This window comes from Sapajus apella, unplaced genomic scaffold (genome assembly GCF_009761245.1).
Source record: "Sapajus apella isolate SASKATOON/1434 unplaced genomic scaffold, GSC_monkey_1.0 scaffold15, whole genome shotgun sequence".
NCBI lineage: Eukaryota > Metazoa > Chordata > Mammalia > Primates > Cebidae > Sapajus > Sapajus apella.
Genome location: NW_022436955.1, coordinates 18,289,806 through 18,316,965, shown reverse-complemented (window position 1 = coordinate 18,316,965; position 27,160 = coordinate 18,289,806). Strand labels below are relative to the sequence as shown.

General features: G+C 44.4%; 1 protein-coding gene and 1 pseudogene across 9 annotated transcripts in view; one reads left to right on the top strand and one right to left on the bottom strand.

Moving 5' to 3' along the window:
• The first annotated feature begins 5,187 nt into the window (after window positions 1-5,187).
• The window catches only part of WDR59 (WD repeat domain 59), a 107,782-nt gene continuing 85,809 nt past the window's right edge, over window positions 5,188-27,160 (top strand). For 6 of the 9 annotated variants that reach the window (XM_032284452.1, XM_032284451.1, XM_032284450.1 and 3 more), the window contains exons 1-2: window positions 5,189-5,373; window positions 22,317-22,366. In XM_032284452.1, coding sequence (XP_032140343.1) covers window positions 22,351-22,366 — 16 coding nt within the window. In that variant the 5' untranslated portion in view covers window positions 5,189-5,373; window positions 22,317-22,350. The other 3 variants (XM_032284445.1, XM_032284444.1, XM_032284447.1) reach the window with 2 other exon arrangements.
• Window positions 12,367-13,130, bottom strand: LOC116555627 (annotated as a pseudogene).

Genomic DNA, 27,160 nt, shown 5'->3' with positions numbered 1-27,160 from the left:
TGCACCCGGCCAAGTCCCCACTATTTCATGACAGAAGGACCTGAGGAGGTAATTGGAAAGGTGCTTCTGCTCTCTTTCCCCAAAATTCTGCTGGACCTTTTTTCCACTTAAGAAGAAAAGCACTGGGAGAACAGAGTGCACCAAGGACTCGAAAGTCAAAGTGCTGTCTTTGCCTATGAACCATGACATGCAGATTTTGAGAAGTAGATAAATATGAACTAAAGAGGTGGGAGTGGGGGAGGGTTGCAGAAACGCTCAGGCACAATGATCTTAGAGCCCACTCATTTTGGTGGGAAGCAAATTACCAAGCTATGTATACATAGACGGAGAGCTTTAAGAGCTGTATCTCTATCCGTATCTTTGTCCAAAAGGCAGGGCTCTTTTTTTTTTTTTTTTTTTTGAGACAGAGTCTTGCTCTCTGTGGCCCAGGCTAGAGTGCAGTGACCAGATCTCTGCTCACTGCAAACTCTACCTTTCAGATCAAGCAATTCTCCTCCCTCAGCCTCCGAAGTAGCTGGGATTGCAGGCATCTGCCACCACGACCAGCTAATTTTTGTATTTTTAGCAGAGGCAGGGTTTCACCATGTTGGCCAGGCTGGTATAGAACTACTGACCTCAAGTGATTAGCCAGCCTGGGCCTCCCAAAGTGCTGGGATTACAGGTGTGAGCCACTGCAACTGGCCAGCAGGGCTCTTCTTTTTTTTTTTTTTTGAGACGGAGTTTCACTCATGTTACCCAGGCTGGAGTGCAATGGCGCGATCTCGGCTCACCGCAACCTCCGCTTCCTGGGTTCAGGCAATTCTCCTGTCTCAGCCTCCTGAGTAGCTGGGATTACAGGCACGCACCACCATGCCCAGCTAATTTTTTTGTAGTTTTAGTTGAGACGGGGTTTCACCATGTTGACCAGGATGGTCTCGATCACTTGACCTCGTGATCCACCCGCCTCGGCCTCCCAAAGTGCTGGGATTACAGGCTTGAGCCACCGCGCCCGGCTAGCAGGGCTCTTCTTAATCAGTACTTGCCAACTTTTCCAGTGGCAAGTGGAAAAGTTGGCAAGTACTGATTTTCTTTTCTTTTCTTTTCTTTTCTTTCCTTCCTTCCTTCCTTCCTTCCCTCCCTTCCCCCCTTCCCCCCTTCCTTCCTTCCTTTTTTTTCTTTTCTTTTCTTTCTTTTCTTTCTCTTCCTTCCTTCTTTCCTTCCTTCCTTCCTTCCTTCCTTCCTTCCTTCCTTCCTTCCCTTCCCCCCTTTCTTCCTTCCTTTTTTCCTTCCTTCCTTCCTTCTCTCTCTCAAAAAAAAAGACCAGGTTTGGCCATTTTGCCCAGGCTGGTCTCCAACTTCTAGCTTCAAACAATCCTCCCCCGTTGGCCTCCACAACTGCTGGGATTACAGGTGTAAATGACAGTACCCGGCCTGTTAATCAGTTATTCAGCAGATTTTTTATTGTGCACCTACTACATCCTGGTGTTGCCCTAAAAGGAGGAAGCTGAGGCAAAATGAACATAAACAGAGAATTTATCTGGGCCAAACTTGAGAAAACAATGTAGGAGCATAGATTCAAGTTGCCCTGAATACACACTCCAGTTAGCAACAGTTACAGTCAGTTTCCAAAGAAAAAGAAGGGGCAGTTCCTAAGGTTTTTTTTTTTTTTTTTTTTTTTACCAAGAATTTACATCAAAATAACATAAACTACTGATTGGCTATACATTGTTTTTGTATCACAAATTCCAGATACATGGAGATAATGGATGAGGTAGCTAGTCAGAAATAAAATGACTTTTATTTTTTTTTTACAGACAGTGTTTTGTTCTGTCACCCAATCTGGAGTGCAGTGGCGCAATCATAGCTCACTATAGCCTCAACCTCCCAGACTTAGGCAATCCTCTCACCTCAGCCTCCCATGTAGTTGGGACTACACATGCTCGCCACCACACCTGGCTAATTTTAGTTTTTTTTTAGAGATGGGTCTTGCCCTGTGGTCCAGGCTGGTCTTGAACTCCTGAACTTAAATGATTCCCTCAAATAGCAGGTGTGAGACACCACGTCCAGCCTTGGTTCACACTCTTAATGGTGAAGTGTTTTTATTTTTCTTTTTTCTGTAGTGTACTCTATCAATATCTTAACATTATACTGAAAAGCTCACATGTCATGTTCTTCAAGATGTCATTTCGGGTCACCCATTTAGGGTCTTCTCTCCTGATATACTGCTTGCAAGACTATTATAATATACAAGACTTTCTGCCAAACACATTCCTATTGTAGAGTAACCAATTGTCCCAGTTTGCCAGGATCTGAAGGATTTCCTGGGATGGAGGAGTCTTTGGCGATGCAATGCTAAAATATGAAGTGGGGTCAGGCATGGTGGCTCATGCCGAGTCCCAGCTCCAGAAGCTGAGGCTGGAGGATCACTTGCTTGAAGCCAGGCATTAGAAACCACCCTGGGCAACACAACAAGACCATCTCTATAAAAAGTGGAAAAAAAAATAGCTGGGTATAATAATACATGCTTGTAGTCCCAGTTACTTGGGAGGCTGAGGGAGGAGGATTGCTTGAGCCCAGGAGTTGGAGGCTGCGGTGAGCTATGCTCACACCACTGCACTCCATTGTGGGTGGCAGAATGAGACCCTGTCTCCAAAAAATAAAAAATAAAAACAAAACATGAAAAGGTCTAAGCAATAAGTTAGTCACCCTTATCTGTCAACAAGCCTGTCTTCCCCCTTACACCCAATGCTCCAGGAGGGAAGAGACCACACCTTCTTATCTTTATTCATATAATGACTTGCACATACAAATATTGCTAATATTAACAACAACCACAGTTTGTTTTATTTTTATTGATTTTCTGGCTTCTAGAACCAAATTAATAGTTTGTAGTTGAGCATTTTCTACATCCCAGGCCCTGTGCTTAGTTCCTTACAACAGCCAAATGAGGTAAGCCATTTTTCCGTTCTGTAGGGAAACAGGCTAAACCAGTTAAGTCAACATTTAAGAGGGTGGGCCTGAAGAGGGAACTTAATCACCCACCATGTTAGTACAGTGGTTCTCAAACTTTTTGATCTCAGAATCCCTTTACACTGTAAAAATTACTGAAGACCCCAAAAAGCTTGCTTGCTTGCTTTCTCTCTCTTTCTTCTTTTCTTTCTTTCTTCCTTCCTTCCTTCCTTCCCTCCTTCCCTCCTTTCTTTCTTTTTCTTTCTTTTTTTCTCTCTGTCTCTCTCTCTTTCCTTCTTTCCTTCCTTCCTTCTTTCTCTCTTTCTCTCTCTCTCTCTCTCTCTCTCTCCTTCCTTCCTTCCTTCTTTTTTTTCTTCTTTCTTTCTTCCTTTCTCTCTCTCTCTCTCTCTCTCTCCTTCCTTCCTTCCTTTCCTTCTTTCCTTCTTTCTTTCTTTTCTTTCTTTCTTTCTTTTTTCTTTTTTTTTTTTTTTTTTTTGAGACGGAGTTTCGCTCATGTTACCCAGGCTGGAGTGCAATGGCGCGATCTCGGCTCACCGCAACCTCCGCCTCCCGGGTTCAGGCAATTCTCCTGCCTCAGCCTCCTGAGTCGCTGGGATTACAGGCACGCGCCACGCCACCATGCCCAGCTAATTTTTTGTATTTTTAGTAGAGACGGGGTTTCACCATGTTGACCAGGATGGTCTCGATCTCTTGACCTCGTGATCCACCCGCCTCGGCCTCCCAAACTGCTGGGATTACAGGCTTGAGCCACCGCGCCCGGCCCTCTTTCTTTCTTTTTTCTTTCTTGACAAGGTCTTGCTCTGCTGCCCAGGCTGGAGTGCAGTAATGTGATCCTAGCTTACTGCAGCATCCTTGTGGCTTCAAGCAATCCATCCACCTCAGCCTCCCAAAGTGCTGGATTACAGGAATGCGCCACTGCGTCCGGCCTCCAAAAGTTTCTATATGTAGTATATAGAATTTAAAAATATATTTATTCATTATTTCATTTAAACATTAATTCACATGATTTCTTTTTTTTTTTTTTTTTTTTTTTTAAGACGGAATGTCACTCTCTTGCCCTAGCTGGAGTGTAGTGGTGTGATCTTGGCTCATGGCAACCTCCTCCTCTGAGGTTCAAGCAATCCTCCTGCCTCAGTCTCCTGAGTAGCTGGGACTACAGGAGCCTGCCACTACGCCCGGCTAATTTTCTGTATTTTTAGTAGAGATGGGGTTTCACCAGGTTAGCCAGGATGGTCTCGATCTCCTGACCTCGTGATCCACCCACCTCGGTCCCCCAAAGTGCTGGGATCACAGGCGTGAGCCACTGCGCCTGGCAAGAATACATTTTAAAGTGAAAAAAAAACCAAATTTTCCAAAACAAACAAACAAAATCTGGCAAATCTGTTTAAGGTTTGGCTTATTAGAAAATAGCTGGATTGCAGGAGGGGGTATAGATCAGAGGTAGAACATTGGACTGCAGATCAAGAAAGCGAAAGCAGCTGGATTCTCACATTCAAGTGTACCTTCAATCTGTTATGGGAGGTGCTGCTGTATTGTATGAAACAATAAATTGCACATTCAGACTTTGAAATATCTTGGATAGGCATGAGGAGAAGAGGTATATTAGGTTTGCCCGAAAGTTTATTTATTTATTTATTTATCAGATGGAGTCTTGCTCTTGTCGCCCAGGCTGGAGTACTGTGGCGCGATCTCGGCTCACTGCAACCTCCGCTTCTCAGGTTCAAGCGATTGTCCTGCCACAGCAGCCTCCCGACTAGCTGGGATTACAGGCACCCGCCACCAAGCTCGGCTAATTTTTTGAATTTTTAGTAGAGAAGGGGTTTCACCATATTGGTCAGGCTCGTCTCGAACTCCTGACCTCAGGTGATCCACCTGCTTCGGCCTCCCAAAGTGCTGGGATTACACACGTGAGCCACCGCACCCGGTCCAAACATTGGACTGGGTCTGGAGGAGTGCCCGGGAGTCCAGCGAGGGTTAGTGAGGACAATAGACACGTCCCCTCACCCAAACCCAAACCTGCGAGCTCTTCTCGGGGCATACACGCTTGCTCGAGCTTGGACTACAACTCCCCGCAGAGCTCGAGGCAGGGGGCGTGGCCGCAGTCGTGAGGAGCGTCGGTGACTCAAACCGAGTGACGGAAGTGAGCGAGGGCGTGCCTATTTGTGGCAGGAGCAGTGCAGCAATTGGAGGAACCAAGAAGAAGGGGCGGAGCCTGTTCTTGGATCAACCAATGGCTTGCGTTCAGGAGCAACGCGGGGACGGGCCGTGTCAGGGCTGACTTTAGGGCTGTGTGGGGCTCCGGTCCTGGGGTTCTGGGGACGGCGGGCTTGGAGGGCGCAGTCCTAGGGCTGCGGCGGCAGGGCGGGATAGATGGCGGCGCGATGGAGCAGCGAGAACGTGGTGGTAGAGTTTCGTGATTCCCAGGTGAGCTGGAGGCCGAGTGGAGCCGTCTGGGCATGCGTCCTCCCCGCATCCCCTCCCCCACGCGGTTGTTTCCGTCTCGGGGGCTACTGGGAGACCCCCCGGACCCGAACTGAGGAGGTGGGTGGGGCTGACCTGAACTCTTAGACCGGGGCGGATGAGGGGAGGCTTGACCTTTGGGGACAATTAGGCAGGGACGGACGGAATTTCGTGACTCCTCACGCCGGTAGGGGATTGGGGTCCGCCTTGGGACACTGAGGCAGAGACTGCGCGACGTGATTGCTGAAGGGAGGCTTCCCACGACCAGGGTGCGGAGCGAGTGGGTGACGGCTCCCCAAGGCTCCAGCCGCGCGTGGCGACTTCAGGCAAATCTCTGGACTCCTGTGAGCCTCAGCTGCGCCAACTTAACCCTGTTGGGGTGAATTCGTTGAAACACTGTTTGCAAAGTGCCAGTTGTAGCGTCTGCGAGATTAAGTGGTTCTTAATGCCATCATAGTGGAAAATACCGTGTGGTGGATAGGAGTGTAGACTGCACGTGTGCCTGAGTTTGAATCCTGCAGCCCTTACCCTGTCATCACTCTCTATATGTCAGTTTTCTCACCTGTAGAAGGGAGATCGTCCTACTTATAACATTGGCCTCAATATTTTATTTTTTAATTTTCTATTTTATTTTACTTTATTTGAAACAGGGTCTCACTCTGTCACCTAGGTTTGAGTGCAGAGGTGCGAATCACTGCTCAGTTTGGCCTCTACCTCGCAGGCTGAAGTTATCCTCCCATCTCAGCCTCCCAGTAGCTGAGACTGCAGGTGAACCCCACCACCACGCCCAGCTAAATTTTTCGTTTTTTGGTAAAGATGGGTTCCCTATGTTGTCCAGGCTGGTATGGAACTCCTGGCCTCAAGCGATCCTCTTGCCTCAGGCTCCCAAAGTGTCAGGATTACAGATGTGCGCTGCTGAGTACAGCCTCATGTGAAGATTTTGTGTGGTCATATATTTAGGATGTGTGGCACAGTGAAGTGGACATGCTAGCCCTCAAGAAATGTTAGCACTTGCTAGGGAGTTTTACCATTTTTCTTTGCTATGTCTTCCATATGCCAGACCTCCTTTGAGGCGATTTATCTACATCTTTTTCTAAGTCATAAAATAATCATGTAAGGTAGGTATTACTCCTTTTTTCCCAAAGGGGAAACTGATCCCCTTTTGACTGATCCCAGTGACTTGGCTAAGGCTTCCCATAATGTGGCCAGTGGCATTGGGCTTTGGATGCTGGGTCGGATCCCAGAGCCCTTGTTTAGCTCGTTAGACTAGTTTACTCATAGTGGGTAGCTCTGAACCTGACATATACATCCTCTCCTAACCTAGGACAGTGTCTTGGTGATTCTCTTCAGTTTAAAATTTATTTATTTATTTATTTTTTGAGTCAGAGTCTCACTCTTGTTGCCCAGGCTGCAGTGCAATGTCACGGATCTTGACTCACTGCAACCTTCACTTCCCAGGTTCAAGTGAATCTCCTGCCTCAGCCTCCAGAGTAGATGGGATTACAGGCATGCGCCACCACTCCTGGCTAATTTTTTATTTTAAGTAGGGATGGCTTTTCTTCATGTCTGTCAGGCTAGTCTCGAACTCCAAACCTCAGGTGATCTGCCTGCCTTGCCCTTCCAAAGTGCTGGTATTATAGGTGTGAGCCATGGTGCCAGCCTCTAAATTTATTTTTTATTTACCTTTTTATTTTTTTTGAGACACAGTCTTGCTCTATCACCCAGGTTTGTAGTGCAGTAACGTGATCTCGGTTCGCTGCAACCTCTGCCTCCCAGGTTCAAACGATTCTTGTGCCTCAGCCTCCCAAGTAGCTGGGATTACAGGTGCGTGCCACCATGCCTGGCTAATTTTTGTATTTTTTTGTAGAGGTGGGGTTTCGCTATCTTGGCCAGGCAGGCCTTGAATTCCTGGTCTCAGGTGATCTGCCTGCCTTGGCCTCCCAGTGTGCTGGGATTACAGATGTGAGCCACCACAACCTGCCTATTTTGTAAAGACAGGTTATCACTGTGTTGCCAAGGCTGGTCTCAAACTCCTGGCCTCAAGCGATCCTCCCACCTTGGCCTCCCAAAATGTTGGGTCAACAGTTGTGTCACTCTCTTCATTTACCCAACTAATATTTATGGAATACCTGCTGTGTGCCACACTTTTATGCTCTCATTTATTCAATAAGGATTTACTGAACTCCCATCAGGTGTACACTGTGCTAGGCCCAGGTGAGATTATGCTGAGCAAGATCTGGATTACAATAAGTGGGTGGTGTGGTTTCTTCTTTCCAAAAACTCATTCTGTCTTTTGCCAGAGGATGAGTGAGTGGAGGAGCCACTCACCACTTTGCTCTGGGGTGCCCTCTGATCAGTAGCATCCACTGAGAATTTGAGCAGTAGCATTTGCATTAAGGATCCCCTAGTACTGTCAGCACGGAGTCTCCTGCTCTCCCTAGGGAGGCGCCAGACTCCAAGGGAAAAGGAAACATATTCCTGTTTCCTCCTTGTTAATTGCTTTCACTGGGGAGTAGGACAGAAAAGAATCGCGTATCATGCCTCTCAGCCTGCTAATTTGGAAGCTGCTAATCTGCAAACGCTTTCATTCTCACAGAAACCCAGGTAGTCTCACCCCTGCCTCTTTATAGAGATGTAATTGAAGAGACCTGCAGAGAGGGTGCTGACAAATATTAGGATGCTCTGAAGTTGTAGCAAATAATTAAACCACAGCAGCAGTTGTCATAGTAAGAGAACAAAGTAAATTGGGTAATTTTACTGCCTTTTGGGAGTTTCTGTTTTTTGTTTTGATTTTTTTTTTTTTTTTTTTGAGAGGGAGTCTTACTCTGTTGCCCAGGCTGGAGTGCAGTGGTGTGATCTCAGCTCACTACAACCTCCACTTCCCAGGTTCAAGCAATTCTCCTGCCTCAGCCTCCAGAGTAGCTGGGACTATAGGCACGCACCACTGTGCCCAGATAGTTTTTGTATTTTTAGTAGAGATGGGGTTTCACTTTGTTGGCCAGGCTGGTTTCAAACTCCTGACCTCCCAAAGTGCTAGGATTACAGGTGTGAGCCACCGAGCTGGGCTGATTTTTCTATTTACAAGGCTTCCTCTTTGTGTGAACTATTATGGTTTTGTGGGTGATTCTGGTGGTGATTGGAAGGGCCAGGAACCCATTTTATTAACTATTTTGTTAATGTAGAAAGAAAAAGTTAAAACTCTTCATAGTGCATTTCTGAATAGGAACAATAAACTTTTCAAAATACTCTACATGTTTTAAATAATACTTTTATTGAATTTAAAAAAGTTTAATTAAAATATTCAATTTTTTTTTCTTTTTCTTTTTTTGAGATGGTGTTTCGCTTTTGTGGCCCAGGCTGGAGTGCAATGGGGCGATCTCGGCTCACTGTAACCTCTGCCTCCCAGGTTCAAGCAATTCTCCTGCCTCAGCCTCCTGAGTAGCTGGCATTATAGGCATGTGCCGCCAGGCCTGGCTAAATTTGTATTTTTAGTAGAGACTGGGTTTCTCCATGTTGGTCAGGCTGGTTTCAAACTCCCAACTTCAGGTGATCTGCCCGCCTCATCCTACCAAAGTGCTGGGATTACGAGCATGATCCACCACTCTTGGCCAGGCCTAGCTAGTTTAAAAAATCTTTTTGTGGGGATGAGATCTGGCTATTCATGTCCAGGCTGGTCTTGAACTCCTGACCTCACAAAGGCAGTCCTCCCACCTTGGCCTCCCAAAGTCTTGGGATTACAGGCATGAGCCACCACCCGACCTGGCTTCTTTTGCTTAGCCTAGTGCTTTTGAGATCCATTCTTGTTGTTGAACCTACTGGTTCGTCCATTCCTTCTTATTGCTGAATAGTGTTCCATTGGATAGATAAATTGCAGTTTGTGTATTCAGTCACCTGTTTATGGACATTTAGTTTTTTTCCAGTTTTTGGTGACTAAAGAAAGCTGCTGTAAGTAGATAAGTATCAAGGCCATTTTTTTCTTTCTTTTCTTTTCTTTCTTTCTTTCTTTCTTTCTTTTTTTTTTTTTTTTTTTTGAGATGGAGTCTCACTCCATGGCCAGGCTGGAATGAAGGGGTGTTATCTTGGCTTACTGCAACCTCCGTGTCCCGGGTTCAAGCGATTCGCCTGCCTCTGCCTCCTGAGTAGCTAGAATTACAGGTGCACACCACCATGCCCAGCTAATTTTTGTATTTTCAGTAGAGATGAGGTTTTACCACGTTGGCCAAGATGGCCTCGATTCTCCTGACCTGGTGATCTGCCTGCCGTGGCCTCCCACAGTGCTGGAATTACAGGCGTGAGCCACTGTGCCTGGCCAAGGCCATTTTTTTAAAACATACGTTTTCATATCCCCCTCAGTGAAGATCCTTCAATGGCATTCTATTGCCCTGAGAAGAAAATAAAAATTCCTTATTTTGGACTATTTTGTGTACTGGTCTCTGCATGCTTCTCGGATTATTTCTTGTATCACATTGCTTCTCACTGCCTATTAATTTCCCTTTCCTTCTACCATCGGGTAAGCTCTGTGAGGATGAAAACCTTGTTTATTTGGCTCTTGTTTCCCCACTGCCTAGAATAGTACTTGGTATATAGAAGGTGCTCAACAAATATTTGATGAATGAATAAATTTTAAAAACCAATTATGTTGACTGGTCATGGTGGTTCACACCTGTAATCTGAGCACTTTTGGAGGACAAGGCCCATGGATCACCTGAGGTCGAGAGTTCGAGACCAGACTGGCCAACATGGTGAAACCTTGTTTTTACTAAAAAAACAAAAAATTAGCCATATGTGGTGGCGGACGCCTGTAGTCCCAGCTACTCATGAGGCTGAGGCAGGAGAATCAATTGAACCTGGGAGGCACAGGTTGCAGTGAGCTGAGATTGCGCCACTGCACTCCAGCCTGTGTGACAGAGCAAATTTCTGTTTAAAACAAACAAAAAACCCACAAAACCCAATTATGTCGATTAATAATTTTAACAGGAATTAGGAAAAAGTATTTCAGTGTCCACAGTTCTTAAGGTATTATTTTAAAATAGTTTTAGATTTATAGAAAAATTAATATCGTACAGAAAGTTCCCATATACCCTGGAACCAATTTCCCGTTATTAATATCGTACGCTAATGTACATTTTTCACAAGTAATGGACTGATATTGACTCATTATTATTAACAAAAATCCTGTGCTCGCTTCAGCAGCATATATATTAAAACTGGAACAATACAGAGAAGATTAGCAATAAAGAAAAAGGAATATTAACAAAAATCAAATTTTTACTCTGATTTCCTTAGCTTTTGCCTAATGTCCTTTTCTGTTCTGGGATCCTATTTAAGATCCCACAGTATATTTAGTAGTCAGATCTCCTTAGACTCCTCTTGTCTGTGATCAGACTTTCCTTGTCTGAGACAGGGTTACAGGGTCTCACTCTATCACGCAGGCTGGAATGCAGTGGTGTGATCTCGACTCGTTGCAACCTCCACCTCCTGGGTTCAAGTGATCCTCCCACCTCAACCTCTCGAGTATCTGGGACTACAGGCACCTGCCACCACGCCTGGCTAATTTTTGTATTTTTAGTAGAGATGGGGTTTCACCATGTTGGCGAGGCTGATCTCAAATTCCTGACCTTAAGTGATCCACTTACCTCGGCCTCCCAAAGTGCTGGGATTACAGCTGTGACTCATGCACCTGGCTTTCCTTGTTTTTGATGACTTTAACAGTTTTAAGGAGTACTAGTCAGGTGTTTTGTGGAATGTCCCTCAGTTGGGGTTTGTCTGATGTTTTTTTCATGAGTAGACTGAGATGATGGACTTTGGGATGAAGACCCCAGAGGTCAAGTTCCCAGCCTTATCACAGCATATTAAGGGTGATGAACAAGACATATCACTGCTGGTATTGATCAAGAGCAGCTGGCTGAGGTGGTGTTTGTCAGGTTTCTCTACTGTAAATGCTCTTTTTGCCCTTTTTTTATACTATCCTTTTTGGAAGATAGTCTCCAAATGTAGCCCATACTTGAAGAGTGGCAAGTTAATCTCCCTTATTTATTTACTTAGTCATTTGTTTATATCACAGATATTTATTTTATACTTTGAGACCATAAATAACTCACAGATATTTATTTTATACTTTGTATTATAACCCAGTATAACTTAATTTTGTACTGAAATTGTTCCAGCTTTTACCATGGGAGCTCTTTCAGTTGGCTCTTGTATTCCTTTGACACCTTCATCATCAATGTTTTTGTTTTAGTTTTTACTTTCTGGCACTGTGTGATGCTCAACTTTTTTTTTTTTTTTTTTTTTAATTTCAAAAAGTTAAGATTTCTTCAGCAAAATAGATGATTCACATCTTCAGAGCCTTTTTGAAATCAGTTATTAAAATTATTCTTTCCCCAATTCCATCTAAATGACCGCAGCAATGCAGTTTTTAGTTACTCGACATCTTCAGGCCTGTAACTCCTGGCCCCATGTCTTAACCAGGCAGTCATTGCTCCCAGCTGGTCTCTATCTGCTTGTACCAGCCTCCTCTTTCCTCCCAATCTCAAGGTTACTCTTAAAAACTGGTAAGTGCAAAAAGAACTTTTTTTTTTTTTTTTTTTTGAGACGGAGTTTCACTCATGTTACCCAGGCTGGAGTGCAATGGCGCGATCTCGGCTCACCGTAACCTCCGCCTCCTGGGTTCAGGCAATTCTCCTGCCTCAGCTTCCTGAGTAGCTGGGATTACAGGCATGTGCCACCATGCCCAGCTAATTTTTTGTATTTTTAGTAGAGACGGGGTTTCACCATGTTGACCAGGATGGTCTCGATCTCTTGACCTCGTGATACACCCGCCTCGGCCTCCCAAAGTGCTGGGATTACAGGCTTGAGCCACCGCGCCCGGCCCCGCAAAAAGAACTTTTAAAGTGGCAAGGCATGGCCCATCCAATGTCAGTCCAAGAGCAGTTTTCAACCCTGCCTCACCTGGGTCTAGTTCAGCTGGCGGATGAGCTGATTGATGCATTAACCCTGGTAGCCAGGTGTGTCCATGTCCTTGAGGAAGACCACTATATTTTTGGTAGCATGAGGGGCCACGGAGAGGTGGAAAGGGCGCAAGAACCATGAGATCTCCCGGAAATGCTTCCCCAGGAAGGCAATTTCATGAATGAGGTCTTCCAAGCAAATGAAACAAACTTGCCCAGGTGCCCTCAATCACAGTGATGTCTGTCAGAGGGGTGGTGGTATTCTTGACCTTGGCTTGTCCATGTTTCAAAACGAGTTCCCGGACAGACTTCAGATTTGGAAATCCCCAAGTCACACAACGTTCCACTATACAAAGCATTTTTAGGTTCTGGGGGGGTGACTTTTACAAAGACACCACTAAAAATTTTCTTTAGGCGAAGTCTTGCAGTGGTTCTCTGCACCAGTAAACTCACATCATCAATCCTTTTGATACGTATGACAAAGGCCAAGGAATGTTTATCTGGCAATTCCAAGGCATGAGGTTTCACTTCTAGTCATCTGACACGCACGTTGTCACGTTTCTGCCGCCAGGAATCATGTAGGAATGATTCCTGGCAGCAGAAGGGCCCTTCTCCTTTCCTCTGCTCCTTCTTTGCCAAAAGTGCCTGCTTTGCCTGGGTGGCTTTGAGGGCTCCATAAGCTTTCCTCTTTTTCAGGAGATTTTCTGGAACCAAAGGGATTTTTCTTTACTCTTGCTCCGCCATCTTTCTCATGTAGCGGCTACTGATCATGCACAACTCCTTCAACTTTGATCTTATGTATTTCCTGCCCCAGTCCTAAAATCAGCCATTTCTCAAAGGAGCCCTGGTTCCTTTTATTGGAGAATATTAGAAATCAAGGCTGGGACTGGGCGAGGTGGCTCATGGCTATAATCCCAGCACTTTGGGAGGCCGAGGCGGGTGGATCACTTGAGATCGGGAGTTTGAGACCAGCCTGACCAACATGGAGAAACCCTATCTCTACTAAAAATACAAAATTAGCAGGGCGTGGTGGCGCATGCCTGTAATCCCAGCTTGAGAGGCTGAGGCAGGAGAATCGCTTGAACCCAGGAGGCGTGAGCCGAGACTGTGCCATTGCACTCCAGCGTGGGTGACAGTGTGAGACTCTGTCTCAAAAAAAAAAAAAAAAAAAGTTTATATTCTAGGTTCATAAAGATACTCTCCAATATTTTCTGTTGCCTTGAAATGAATCATCTCAGCAGAAAGTCTGCTCTCTGCTGACCTAATAATGGGTGGGGGTTTATTAGTTTCAGCATTACAACAACTTTTCCCCAAAGATGAAGATTGAGGACTGTGTTTTACTCTAATAATAAACAAAATAAAACATAAAAACACAACTGAAGAAATTCTTTGGCTAGGAGGAAAATTCTGAATAATTAACAATCTATAACGTTTTTCTAGAGCAATCCAGATTTGGTTCCTGCTTTTCTAGTTTCATATGATTTTCATTTTGAAAAACTATAGAGATGGAGGGACAGAGTAGGACTTTTTAGGGTAAGTGACTGTTAATATACGTACTGTGAATTATGATTTTTTCTTTTTTAAAAAATTTATATATATATATATATGTGTATATATAAATATATATATATATATATATATAAATTGAGATGAGGGTTTTGCTGTGTTGCCCAGGCTGGTCTCAAACTCCTGAGCTGAATTGATCCTCCCACCTCAGCCTCCCAAAGTGCAGTGATCATAGGTGTGAACCACTATGCCTGGCCTATTTTATTATCTTTTTTCAAGAAAATTTAATATAGAGATGTGGTGATGAATGGGAGAAGAGAATAGTTAAAGAGGTTAAGGATTTGGTGCCAGACTGTTAAGATCCAGGTTATGCCACCTGTCTTCAGTGCGATCTTGAGCAAGTTACTTCCTTTCTAAGCTTCAATTTCTTTTCCTTTCCTTTCCCTTTTTTTTTTTTTTTTTTTTTTTTTTTTTGAGACAGAGTTTAGCTCTTGTTGCCCAGGCTGGAGTGCAGTGGTGTGATCTTGGCTCACTGCAACCTCTGCCTCCTGGGTTCAAGCAATTCTTCTGCCTCAGCTTCCTAAGTAGCTGGGATTACAGGCGCCCACCACCACATCTAGGTAATTTTTTTGTATTTTTAGTAGAGACAGGGTTTCATCATGTTGGCCAGGCTGGTTTCAAACTCCTGACCTCAGGTAATACACCTGCCTTGGCCTCCCAAAGTGCTAGGACTACAGGTATGAGCCAATGTGCACAGCCCTGCTTTTTTGAGACAGAGTCTTGCTCTGTTGCCCAGGCTGGAATGCAGTGGTATGATCTTAGCTCACTGCAACCTCCACCTCCCAGGTTCAAGGGATTCTCCTGCCTCAGCCTCCCAAGTAGCTGGGATGACAGGTGTACACCACCATGCCTGGCTAATTTTTGTATTTTTAGTAGAGATGAGGTTTTACCATGTTGGCCAGGCTGATCTTCAACTTCTGACCTCAGGTGATCTGCTCACCTTGGCCTTCCAAAGTGCTGGAATTACAGGCGTGAGCCTCTGTGGCCGACTGAGTTTCTTCATTCATAAAACAAGGATAGTAGCACCTACCTTTGTTGGGGGTTCCCTGGGCCACGCCAGGTTCAGTGACTTGCAAGGAGGATTCACAGTTGTATTTGCAGTTATGACATATTACAGCAAGAGGACATAATACACAATCAAAGGGAAAAGGCACATGGCATGAGGCAGAAGGAAACCAGGCCTAAGCTTTTTGGAGTCCTGTCCCGTAGAGGCACACAGGATGTGCTCAATTCCCTCTACGTGGAACTGGAACAATGTGTGAGAAACGTTGTGTACCAAGGAAGCTCATCAGGGACTTAGTACCCACAGTTTCTATTTGGGGCTGGTCATGTGGGCACCCTCTGCCTTAACAGGTACCAAAATTCCAGACCTTCAGAAGGAAAGCAGGCACTCAGTGTAAACCACATTGTTTGCACATACAGTTGAGGCACAGTATGCCTCTCATATCAGTTAAGAGGCAGTGAAATGCTCCCTAAATCCAAGTTCCTAGACACCAGCCAAGAGCCACCCTTGCAAGCAGGCCTCCTAAGGATAGAATAGACGGTACTGCAGGCACAAGCCACCATGCTCAGCCAAGTTTTTCATTTTCTGTAGGGATGGGGTCATACTCTGTTGCCCAAGCTGGTCTCAAACCCTTGGGCTCAAGTGATCCACCGACCCTGGCCTCTCATAGTGCGGGCATGAGCCACCACGCTTGGCCCAAAGCTTTTTCTGAGCCATCCTTGTCTGACACTCACTACACATTACCTATCATGGACTCTTGTTCACAAGCCCAGCAATAGGGATGTTGCTCAGGAAGTCTTCCCTTTTAAATGAGAACATTCTTTGAATGTCATGGTGGATCATACAATTAAAAATTAATTAATTCTGCCAGGTACAGTGGCTCATACCTGTAATTCCAGCACTTTAGGAGGCTAAGGCAGGCGGATCACTTGAGGTCAGTAGTTCAAGACCAGCCTGGTCAACATGGTAAAACACTGTCTCTACTAAAATACAAAAATTGGCTAGGAGTGGTGGCTCATGCCTGTAATCCTAGCACTTTGGGAGGCTGAGGTGGGTAGATTACCTGAGGTTAAGAGTTTGAGACCAGCCTGGCCAACATGGTGAAACCTTGTCTCTACTAAAAATACAAAAATTAGCCAGACATGGTGGTAGGTGCCTGTAATCTCAGCTACCTGGGAGGCTGAGGCAGGAGAATCGCTTGAACCCAGGAGGTAGAGGCTGCAATGAGCTGAGAACATGCCACTTCACTCCAGAGTAGTGACATGAGTGAGACTCCATCTCAAAAAAAAGGGGAAAAAATTAATTGGTTAATTAAATTCAGTTGAATGGGAACTTTCTCACTTCCCTACAAACTAAAACATTAATTGGCTAATTAAATTTAATTAAATGGGAACATTCTCACTTCCTCACAAACTAAGATGGCACTCACTGTGTACTACTGGGTACCTCCCCTAATCTTTCTGGGGTTCATGCTCCTCATCTGCAAAATGACAGGGCAGATAAGAGGGCTATTTTACCAGGCTAAGGGTGTTGCTTCCTTAGACCAGTTTTCTAATTTAATATTAATAAAAATTCACATTTGGCCGGGTGTGGTGACTCAAGCCTGTAATCCCAGCACTTTGGGAGGCTGAGGCGGGTGGATCCTGAGGTCAAGAGATCGAGACCATCCTGGTCAACATGGTGAAACCCTGTCTCTACTAAAAATACAAAAAATTAGCTGGGCATGGTGGTGCGTGCCTGTAATCCCAGCTACTCAGGAGGCTGAGGCAGGAGAATTGCCTGAACCCAGGAGGTGGAGGTTGTGGTGAGCCGAGATCGCGCCGTTACACTCCATCCTGGGTAACAAAAGCGAAACTCCGTCTCAAACAAACAAACAAAAAATAATAATAATAATTCACATTTATCAACCACTTAATGTATACTGACCACTAAGCTAGGTACCATCTACCATCTATTCAGAAGGCCGAGGCAGGAGGATTTTCTTGAGGAGTTTGAGGCTGTTCTCCAGCTGGGGTGATAGAGACCCCTATCTCAGAAGCAAAACAAAACAAAAAACAAACCAGCTTGGGCAGCAGTGTTCATATCTAATTTAAATAGAAAGTGGATCTTGTCCTTTGAAATGATCGGACCCCTTTAATAATCAGTGGTTTTCAGTGTGTGGCTTTAGTCTGTAAAACCTTTTTTTTTTTTTTTGAGACAGAGTTTCATTCTGTTACTCAGGTTGGAACGCAGTGGCATGATCTTGGCTCACTGCAACCTCCGTCTCCCCGGTTCAAGTGAATCTCATGCTTTGTCATTCAGCCAGGAGTGCAGTGGTGTGAACATGGCTCACTGCCGCCCCAACCTCTCGGGCTCAAGAGATCCTCTCCCCTCAGTCCCCCAAATAGCTACAGGTACATTACTACAGGTACAGGACACCATTCCTGGCTAATTTTTTTTTCTTTTTTTAGAGGTGGGGTTTCACCATGTTGTCTAGGCTGGTCTCGAACTCCTGGGCTCAAAGCAATCCTCCTGCCTTGGCCTCCCAAGTGCTGAGATTATAGGTGTGCATCACCATGCCCAGCCCCGACCATCTTTCACACTACAGATTATTACAGAGTACCTCTGTGTATAAAGCACCTTGCTGGGTGCTCTGGGAAAAATGAAATAGACTGTGCTCAGCAGGGCTCATCAACTAGTGGAAGAAGAAAAATGTGTATAGCAATAACTAAACACAAAGCAAGTTGTGGTAAGTTCTGTGACAGAGGGGCAGAGAAAGTGCTTTTGGAAAAGGCGGAACCTGCTTAGAGGTCCGTGGGAGAGCTTCTTAGAGGAGGTATATCTTGAGATTTAGGAGATAAGTAGAATCAAGTGAAATGACAAATCTGGAGGTTTCACATTGCCTGTGTTTAAATTTTACTATACCGCTGTGTTAACTAAGACAGCATGGTACTGCTATAAAAATAGACATCTAGATCAATGGAACACAATAGAAAACAGAAATAAAGCTACATACCTACAACCAACTGGTTCTGACAAAGTCGACAAAAATTAACAAAGGGGAAAGGAGTTCTAGACCAGCCTGGGCAACATGGTGAAACCCCATCTCTACCAAAAATACAAAAAATTGGCTGGGAGTGGTGGCTCATGCCTGTAATCCCAGCACTTTGGGAGGCCGAGGCGGGCGAATCAGGAGGTCAAGAGATCGAGACCATCCTGGTCAACATGGTGAAACCCCGTCTCTACTAAAAAATACAAAAAAATTAGTTGGATGTGGTTGCATGCCCCTGTGGTCCCACTGATTTGGGAGGCTGAGGTGAGAGGATAACTTGAACCCAGGAGGTGGAGTTTGCAGTGAACTGAGTTTGAGCCACTGCACTCCAGACTGGGCAACAGAGTGAGACCCTGTCTCAAGAAAACTCCCCAAAACCCCACAAAAAGTAGCTGGGCATGGTGGTGTGTACTCGGGAGGCTGAGGTGGGAGGATCATTTGAACCTGGGAGTTTGAGGCTGTGGTGAGCTGAGATTGTGGCACTACAGTCCAACCTGTGTGACAGTCTCACACATACACATGAAAGTTTATTGCAAATTGACTTTATATGTCTTTGTTTGGCACAAAATATTATTATTTATGAATATAATGTAGAATAGTTAAATCAGGCAAATTAACATATTTAGAAACAATTACTTGTAAACATTTTGATATACTTTCTTCAGTGTTTCTTTCTTCCTTTCTTCCTCCCTTCCTTTCTCTCTCTCTTTCTTGCCCGCCTGCCTACTTTCCTTTCTTCCTTTCTCTCTTTCTTTCCTTCTTTCTTTCTCTCTTTCCCTCTCTCTCTCTCTCTCTCTCTCTCTCTCTCTCTCTATCTCACTCTATCACCCAGGCTGAAGTGCAGTGGTACGACCTCGGCTCACTGCAGCCTCTGCCTCCTGGGTTCAAGGGATTCCTCTGCTTCAGCCTCCCATGTAGCTGGGATTACAGGTATGCCGCCACGCCTGGCTAATATTTGTATTTTTAGTGGAGACGAGGTTTCACCATGTTAGCCAGGCTGGTGTCGAGCTAGCCTCAAGTGATCCACCTGTCTCAGCCCCCCAAAGTGCTGGGATTACAGGCATCCTGGCAAACATGGTGAAACCCCGACTCTACTAAAAATACAAAATTAGCTGTGATGGTGCATGCTTGTAATCTCAGCTACTTGGGAGGCTGAGGCAGGAGAATCACTTGAACCTGGGAGGTGGAGGTTGCAGTGAGCTGAGATTGCGCCATTGCACTCCAGCCTGGGTAACAAGAGGGAAACTCTGTCTTAAAAAATATATACATATATATAAATATATGTAATATATAACTACATAGTTTGTAATATATAAAATATATGTAACATAATATATAAAATGTATAATATACAATATATAATGTAATATATGTATATAAGATGCAAGACATAATATATATAATGTATATAATATATAATATATATGTTATATGTTATGTATATTATATATGTATATTGTATAACATATATTATATATTATTATATATATATATTTTTTTAAGTAGCCAATTTAAATTTTAGTCTGTAAGAGGACATAAAATGCCACTTTACCTCTCTAACCTGTCTTTAATCCACAGCAGGCACCTTTCTTTAGACTGCCAGGAGATTCTGTCTCAGTCATCACAGGGCTTCCCCTCCTCACTTGCACTGGATCACACAAAATCCCACAGCCCCGTGGTTCTTAACCGATGTCTAGAATTCCCCATCTGGTGTGCTGAGGGTCAAGAGGGCTTGGGTTGCAGACTCCTTTCTTCCCACAAAGCACTAACTTTCTCTGGTCAGGCTGTCTTCACCTGCTCTGCTCAGTGTTCCTTTCTCCATTCCTTCTTTGGGGCAGCATAGTGTAACCTTCCTTAGTGTATCCCTGCAAACACAGTGGTAGCCTTTTTTTTCTAGGGTAGTGGTGGGAAACTCATATAGGTGGTATTGTGGTGGTGGTTTTTCTTTTTTTAAATAACTTCCCTGATATGGGTGAGTTATGATACTCTATTTGCCTTTTTTTTTTTTTTTTGAGACAAAATCTCGCTGTGTCACCCAGGCTGGAGTACATGGCGAGATGTCAGCTCACTGCATGCAATCTCTAGCCTCCTAGGTTCAAGCAATCCTCCCGCCTCAGCCTTTTGAGCAGCTGGGATTACAGGTGCATGCCACCATGCCTGGCTAATTTTTGTATTTTTAGTAGAAATGGGGCTTCACTATGTTGGCTGGGCTTATCTCGAACTCCTGACCTCAGGTGATCCATCTGCCTTGGCCTCCCAAAGTTCCAGGATTACAGGCGTGAGTCACTGTATCCAGCCAAGATCTTTCTATCTTAAGGTCAACTGATTGGGACCTTAATTACATCCATGAGATCCTTTCCCAATAGTACCTAGATTAGTGTTCAGTGAGTGCTAAATAGCGGGGGGAAAGATGTGTATATACCAAGTGCCTGGAATCTTGGGGGCCATCTCTTAGGATTCTGCCTACCACAGACTCCCCAGAAAGATTACACAGATCTTGTTAGAAGAACCGTCTTGCCCTCCTTCTTACCGTCTGTAAATTGCACAGAGGAGTCCTGGAAATGGCATGTCATTTCACTGCCTTCCTTTCCGTCTTCTTTCTGCTCCTGACTCTGGTGCACTGAGGGATGCATATTAATCACTTTGCAGGCTCTGGTGAGAGTACTCCAGCTTCCTCAGTATTACCCATGTTGTTTCTTGAGGGTGGACAACTTGAGAAACCCACTAACTAAGGCCAGTGAGGGTGAGGGAAAGAATGTGCTTACCATTTGTGATTTGTGATTGTGACACAATGTATAAAATGGATTCTTTGTTGGTCCTGTCTTGGAGAGAACTTAGAGCATTTAATGACCAAACAGTGGTACAGATTGCTTCATGATACTGCCGTAAGAATGTAGCAGGATTTGAACTTGACCAAAGAAAAAAAATCAGGGCAATAACTGCCAGGATTAAAATAAGCCTTGTGGCCGGGCACGGAGGCTCACACCTATAATCCCAGCACTTTAGGAGGATGAGGTGGGTGGATCACCTGAGGTCAGGAGTTTGAGACCAGCCTGACCAGCAAGGCGAAACCCCGTCTCTACTAAAAATACAAAAATTAGCCAGGCATGGTGATGTGCACCTGTAGTCCCAGCTACTTGGGAGGCTGAGACAGGAGAATTGCTTGAACCTGGGAAGCGGAGGTTGCAGTGAGCTGAGATCGTGCCATTGTACTCCAGCCTGGGTGATGGAGTGAGACTCCATTAAAAAAAAAAAAAAAAAGTAAACCTTGTGCTTCAGACTGAATGCACATTCTTTGGACTCAGTGCAGTCTCTAGGGAGTTAGACGTTGGATCCTGAAATGATATGATAGTGCTCCCTAGGAATTGGGAGTCCTGGGAAATAGAAACCAGTTAAATGCACTAGAAATTTTAGAGCAAATGTGACCTGGGCATGTCAGTATCAAGCATATGACCTTGGATTCAGCAGGGATGGTGTTTGAATATTGTCAACTGCCATATGGTTTGAGAAGTCCATGCCCTTTGGAAAGTCATGAATGTCTTGGGTGTGTGTGGGGTAGGGGGTGTTAGGTTTGAGTTAGGTTTCACTTGGAAGAGGTTCTTTGTGCATAGTAGCTGCTGTTTTCACTGAGCTAGTCAGTCTCCCCATGGGCTCCAGGACTTCTGACTCTTCAATTTATTTATTTATTTATTTTTTTGAGATGGGATGTCACTCTGTTGTCCAGGCTGGAGTGCAGTGGTGCGATATGGGTTCATGCAACCTCCGCTTCCTGGGTTCAAGTGATTCTCCTGTCCCAGCCTCCTCAGTAGCTGGGATTGCAGGTGCCCACCACAATGCCTGGCTAATTTTTGTATTTTTAGTAGAGATAGGGTTTCACCATGTTGGCCAAGCTGGTCTTGAACTCCTGACCTCAAATGATCTGCCCACTTCAGCCTCCCAAAGTGCTAGGATTACAGGTGTGACCTACCACCCATGCCCAGCTTGTCTCTTCAGTTTAGAATGTGCCAGCTTGGTGGCGTGTAGTCTTGCTGTGGGAGTAACAGATAGCAACTGCCCTGTTGTCAAAAACAAATGTGTACTTGGGAGGCTGAGATGGGAGGATCACTTGAGACCAGGAGTTAAAGTCCAGCCTGGGCAATATAGCAAGACTGTCTCTACACAAAAATATAAAAAAGCAAATGTGAAATTTGGTTGTGAATTAGAAGTGGGTCGGCAAAAGCATTCACTGTAGAGAACTAATGATACTTTCAAGCTGGGGACTTCTGGGGAGATAGGAAGAGGAAGAGCCACAGAGACCTCTGCCTTCTCTCCCCGGCTGGGTTTGCTGGCAGCACTGAATCTGTGTTCTCTCCCGCAGGCAACTGCGATGTCTGTGGACTGTCTTGGGCAGCATGCAGTGCTTTCTGGGTAAGTGAGCTTGCAGAGTTTGTCTGCCATGATTTCTGGAAACGAATTGCAAATCGGGGTTTCTGGGAACTTGGAAGCTATTCTTATATTTAAGGATTACTGTCGTAGGGTTTATTTCTAATATCCTGTTTACCTCAGTGCTACTTGTAGGGATTATTTGCAGTTTATTTTAATCTCTTATCTAATAGGTAAGCAATACAATACCTTTGAAGTTTTAGTGACTGGTAGCTTGGACTTGAAATTGCAATTTTTTTTTTTTTGAGACGAAGTTTCGCTCTTATCGCCCAGGCTGGAGTGCAATGGCATGATCTCGGCTCACCACAACATCTGCCTCTGAGGTTCAAGTGATTCTCCTGCCTCAGCCTCCCAAGTAGCTGGGATTACGGACATGCACCACCATGCCTGGCTAATTTTGTATTTTTAGTAGATTTGGGGTTTCTCCATGTTAGTCAGGCTGCTCTCAAATGCCCCACCTCAGATGATCCACCCGCCTTGGCCTCCCAAAGTGCTGGGATTATTGGCGTGAACCACCACACCTGGCGAAATTGCAGTTTTCTGCTTACTACAAGACTCAAGGATATTTGCAACTACATATCTGAAGGATGTAATCTGGGATAGTCAAGGAGGTAGTTCCTGGGATTGAAGGAATCTGAATTCCAGTTTGGTGGTGCCAAAAGTCCACGGTGAGCCTGTGGACTTTTATTCAGTTTGGCCTAACTGGACTTTGGTTTTCTCATGGAGGAATGTTATTTCCTCATGAAGGAATTGATGAAAGCAGTTTCTGTAGTGTCTTCTGGCTCAAAATTTTTAAGATTTGGCCAATAAGGGCCACGTCTGCTTTTGCTAATGAAAACCCTAACATTGTAATATTGGGATAAAGTGCGATAGTCAAGCCAGGCATGGTGACTCATGCCTCTAATCCCAGGTACTTGGGAAGCTGACATAGGAGGATCGCTTGAGCCAGGGACTTTTCAAGACCAGCCTGGTCAACATAGCAAGACCCCCTCTCAAAAAAAAATTTTTTTTAACAGTCATGGTCCCCTTTCCCTTTTGTGTTACTCTCAATGATAGTCCTTACCCCTAGGAGCAACTGTGTTTTTATTAATGTAGTTGTTTATGAACCCATTTACAAAGCAGTGAAAAATACTTTCTTTTCTATTAGCTACATTACTTTATTTTGAAATTGTGTTTTAATTTACCTTTTCAAAAAAAGCACACAACATGGTAAACATTTAAAAACTTCAAAAGGATATACAATGAAAATCAAATTTCCTTCCTACCTGTGACCTCCTCCCCAGAGACAATTATTATCATTTTTTTGTGTGTCATACTGGGTACACAGGCAAGGAAAGGTTGGTATCTCTTTTCTGCCGCCAGCTTCCTGCTCACTTTTTTTTTTTTCTTTTCGAGACGGAGTTTTACTCTTGTTGCCCATGCTGGAGTGCAGTGGTGTGATCTTGGCTCACTACAACCTCTGCCTTCCAGTTTCAAGTGATTCTCTTGCCTCAGCCTCCCGAGTAGCTTTGATTGCAGGTGACCGCCACCACCCCTGGCTAATTTTTGCAATTTTAGTAGAGATGGGGTTTCACCATGTTGACCAGGCCAGTCTTGAACTCTTGACTTAGTGATCTGCCTGCCTCAGTCTCCCAAAGTGCTGGGATTACAGGCATGAACCACCATGCCTGACACACATACTTACTATTTTTCAACGTGATCTTGAAGCCCTTTTTTTCATTTTTTTTTTTTTTTTTTAAGAGATGGGGGTCTTGCTTTGTTGCCCAGGCTGGTCTTTTTTTTTTTTTTTTGAGACGGAGTTTCGCTCTTGTTACCCAGGCTGGATGGAGTGCAATGGCGCGATCTCGGCTCACCGCAACCTCTGCCTCCTGGGTTCAGGCAATTCTCCTGCCCCAGCCTCCTGAGTCGCTGGGATTACAGGCACGCGCCACCATGCCCAGCTAATTTTTTGTATTTTTAGTAGAGATGGGGTTTCACCATGTTGACCAGGATGGTCTCGATCTCTTGACCTCGTGATCCACCTGCCTCGGCCTCCCACAGTGCTGGGATTATAGGCTTGAGCCACCGCGCCCGGCCCCGGCCCAGGATGGTCTTGAACTGCTGGGCTCAAGCAATCCTCTCAACTTGGCCTCATTTCATTCTCTCCTTCTCTCTCTCGTTCTTTCTCTGCTTCTTTCTTTTGAGACAGGGTCTCACTCTGTCGCCTGGGCTGGAGTACAGTCACTGATGTGATCTCAGCTCACTTCGGCCTCGACATCTCATATTCAAGTGATCCACCTGCCTTTCCTTGGCCTCTCAAAGTCTGTTCTTTTTTAAATTTAATTTTATTTTAAGTTCCAGGATACCTGTGCAGGATGTGCAAGTTTGTTACATAGATAAATGTGTGCCATGGTAGTTTGCTGCATCTGTCAACCCATCACCTAAGTATTAAGCCCCACATGCATTAGCTATTTATCCTGATGCTTTCCCTCCCTCTGGTCCCCCCAGTGTGCATTGTTCCCCTACCTGTGTCCGTGTGTACTTACTGTTTTAGCTGGGCATGGTGGCGCATGCCTATAATCTCAGCTACTCAGAAGGCTGAGGCAGAAGAATTGCTTGAACCTGGGAGGTGGAGGTTTTGGTTTTCTGTTCTTGTGTTAGTTTGTTGAGGAAAATGGCTTCCAGCTCCATCCATGTCGCTGCAAAGGATATGACCTTGTTCGTTTTTATGGCTGCATACTATTCCATGATGTATATGTACCACATTTTCTTTATCCAGTCTACCATTGGTGGGCATTTGGGTTGATTCCATGTCTTTGCGATTGTGAATAGTGCTTCACTGAACATATTCGTGCATGTATCTTTATATTAGAATGATTTAGATTCCTCTGGGTATGTACCCAGTAATGGGATTGCTGGGTCAAATGGTATTTCTTCCTCTAGGTCTTTTAGGAATCTCTTACCACTCCTATTCAACATAGTATTGAAAGTTCTGGCCAGGGCAGTCAGGCAAGATAAAGAAATAATTAATATTCAAACAGGAAGAGAGAAAAAAAAAGAAAAAAGAAAAAACAAATAGAGAATAAGTAAAACTGTCCCTGTTTGCAGATGACATGATCCTATATCTAGAAAACCCCATTGTCTCAGGCTAAAAGCTTCTTAAGCTGATAAGCAACTGTAGCACAAATTCAGGATATAAAATCGATGTGTAAAAATCACAAGCATTACATACACCAATAGTAGGCAGGGAGAGAGCCAAATTATGAATGAACTCACATTCACAATTGTTACAAAGAGAATAAAATACCTAGGAATACAGCTAACAAGGAAGGTGAAAGACCTCTTCAAGGAGAACTACAAACCATGGAACAAGGAAATCAGAGAGGACAGAAACAAATAGAAAAATAGTCCATGTTCATGGATAGGAAGAATCAGTATTGTGAAAATGGCCATACTGCCCAAAGTAGTTTATAGATTCAATGCTCTTTCCATTAAACTTCCACTGACATTCTTCACAGAATTAGAAAAAACTATAAAATTCACATGAAACCAAAAAAGAGCCTGTATAGCCAAGACAGTTCTAAACAAAAAGAACAAACCTGAAGGTATCACGTTACCTGACTTTAAACTATCCTACAAGGCTACAGTAACCAAAACAGCATGGTACTGGTACAAAAACAGACACGTCCACCAATGGAAGAGAATAGAGATATCAGAAATAAGACCACCCATCTACAACCATCTGATTTTTAACAAACCTGACAAAAACAATGGGGAAAGGATTCCCTATTTAACATAGGTGGGAACTGGCTAGCCATATGGGAGAACTGGCTAGCCATATGCAGAAAATGAAAACTGGACCCCTTCCTTACACTTTATAAAAAAATTAACTCAAAATGGATTAAAGACTTAAATGTAAAACCCAAAACCATAAAAACTGTAGAAGAAAATCTAGGTAGTACCATTCAGGACATAGGGATGGGCAAAGATTTTGTGACAGAAACACCAAAAGCAATTGCAACAAAAGTGAAAGTTGACAAACGGGATCTAATTAAACTAAAAAGCTTCTGCACAGCAAATGAAACTATCATCATAGTGAACAGACAGCCTACAGAATGGGAGAAAATTCTTGCAACCTATCCATCTGACAAAGGTCTAATATCTAGAATCTGCAAGGAACTTAACCCCATTAAAAAGTGGGCAAAGGACATGAAAAGACACCTTTCAAAAGAAGACATTTGGCTGGGCGCGGTAGCTCAAGCCTGTAATCCCAGCACTTTGGGAGGCCGAAGCGGGTGGATCACGAGGTCAAGAGATCAAGACCATCCTGGTCAACACGGTGAAACCCCGTCTCTACTAAAAATACAAAAAATTAGCTGGGCATGGTGACACGTGCCTGTAATCCCAGCTACTCAGGAGGCTGAGGCAGGAGAATTGCCTGAACCCGGGAGGCGGAGGTTGCGGTGAGCCGAGATCGCGCCATTGCACTCCAGCCTGGGTAACAAGAGCGAAACTCTGTCTCAAAAAAAAAAAAAGAAACATTTTATTTACCTGAGATCATAAAAATATTGTTTTCTTCTAAAAGTTGTAAAAATTTGCCTTTTGTATTTCACTCCTTAATCAATGGATACTTAAAAAAAAATTATTCATTTATTTAGTTTCAAGACAGGATCTCACTGTTTCCCAGACTGGAAAGTAGTGTCCTAATCACCACTTACTGCTGCCTGAAACTCCTGAACTCAGGTGGTCCTCCCACTTCAGTCTCCTGGGTAACTGGGACTACAGATGTGCACTGCCACA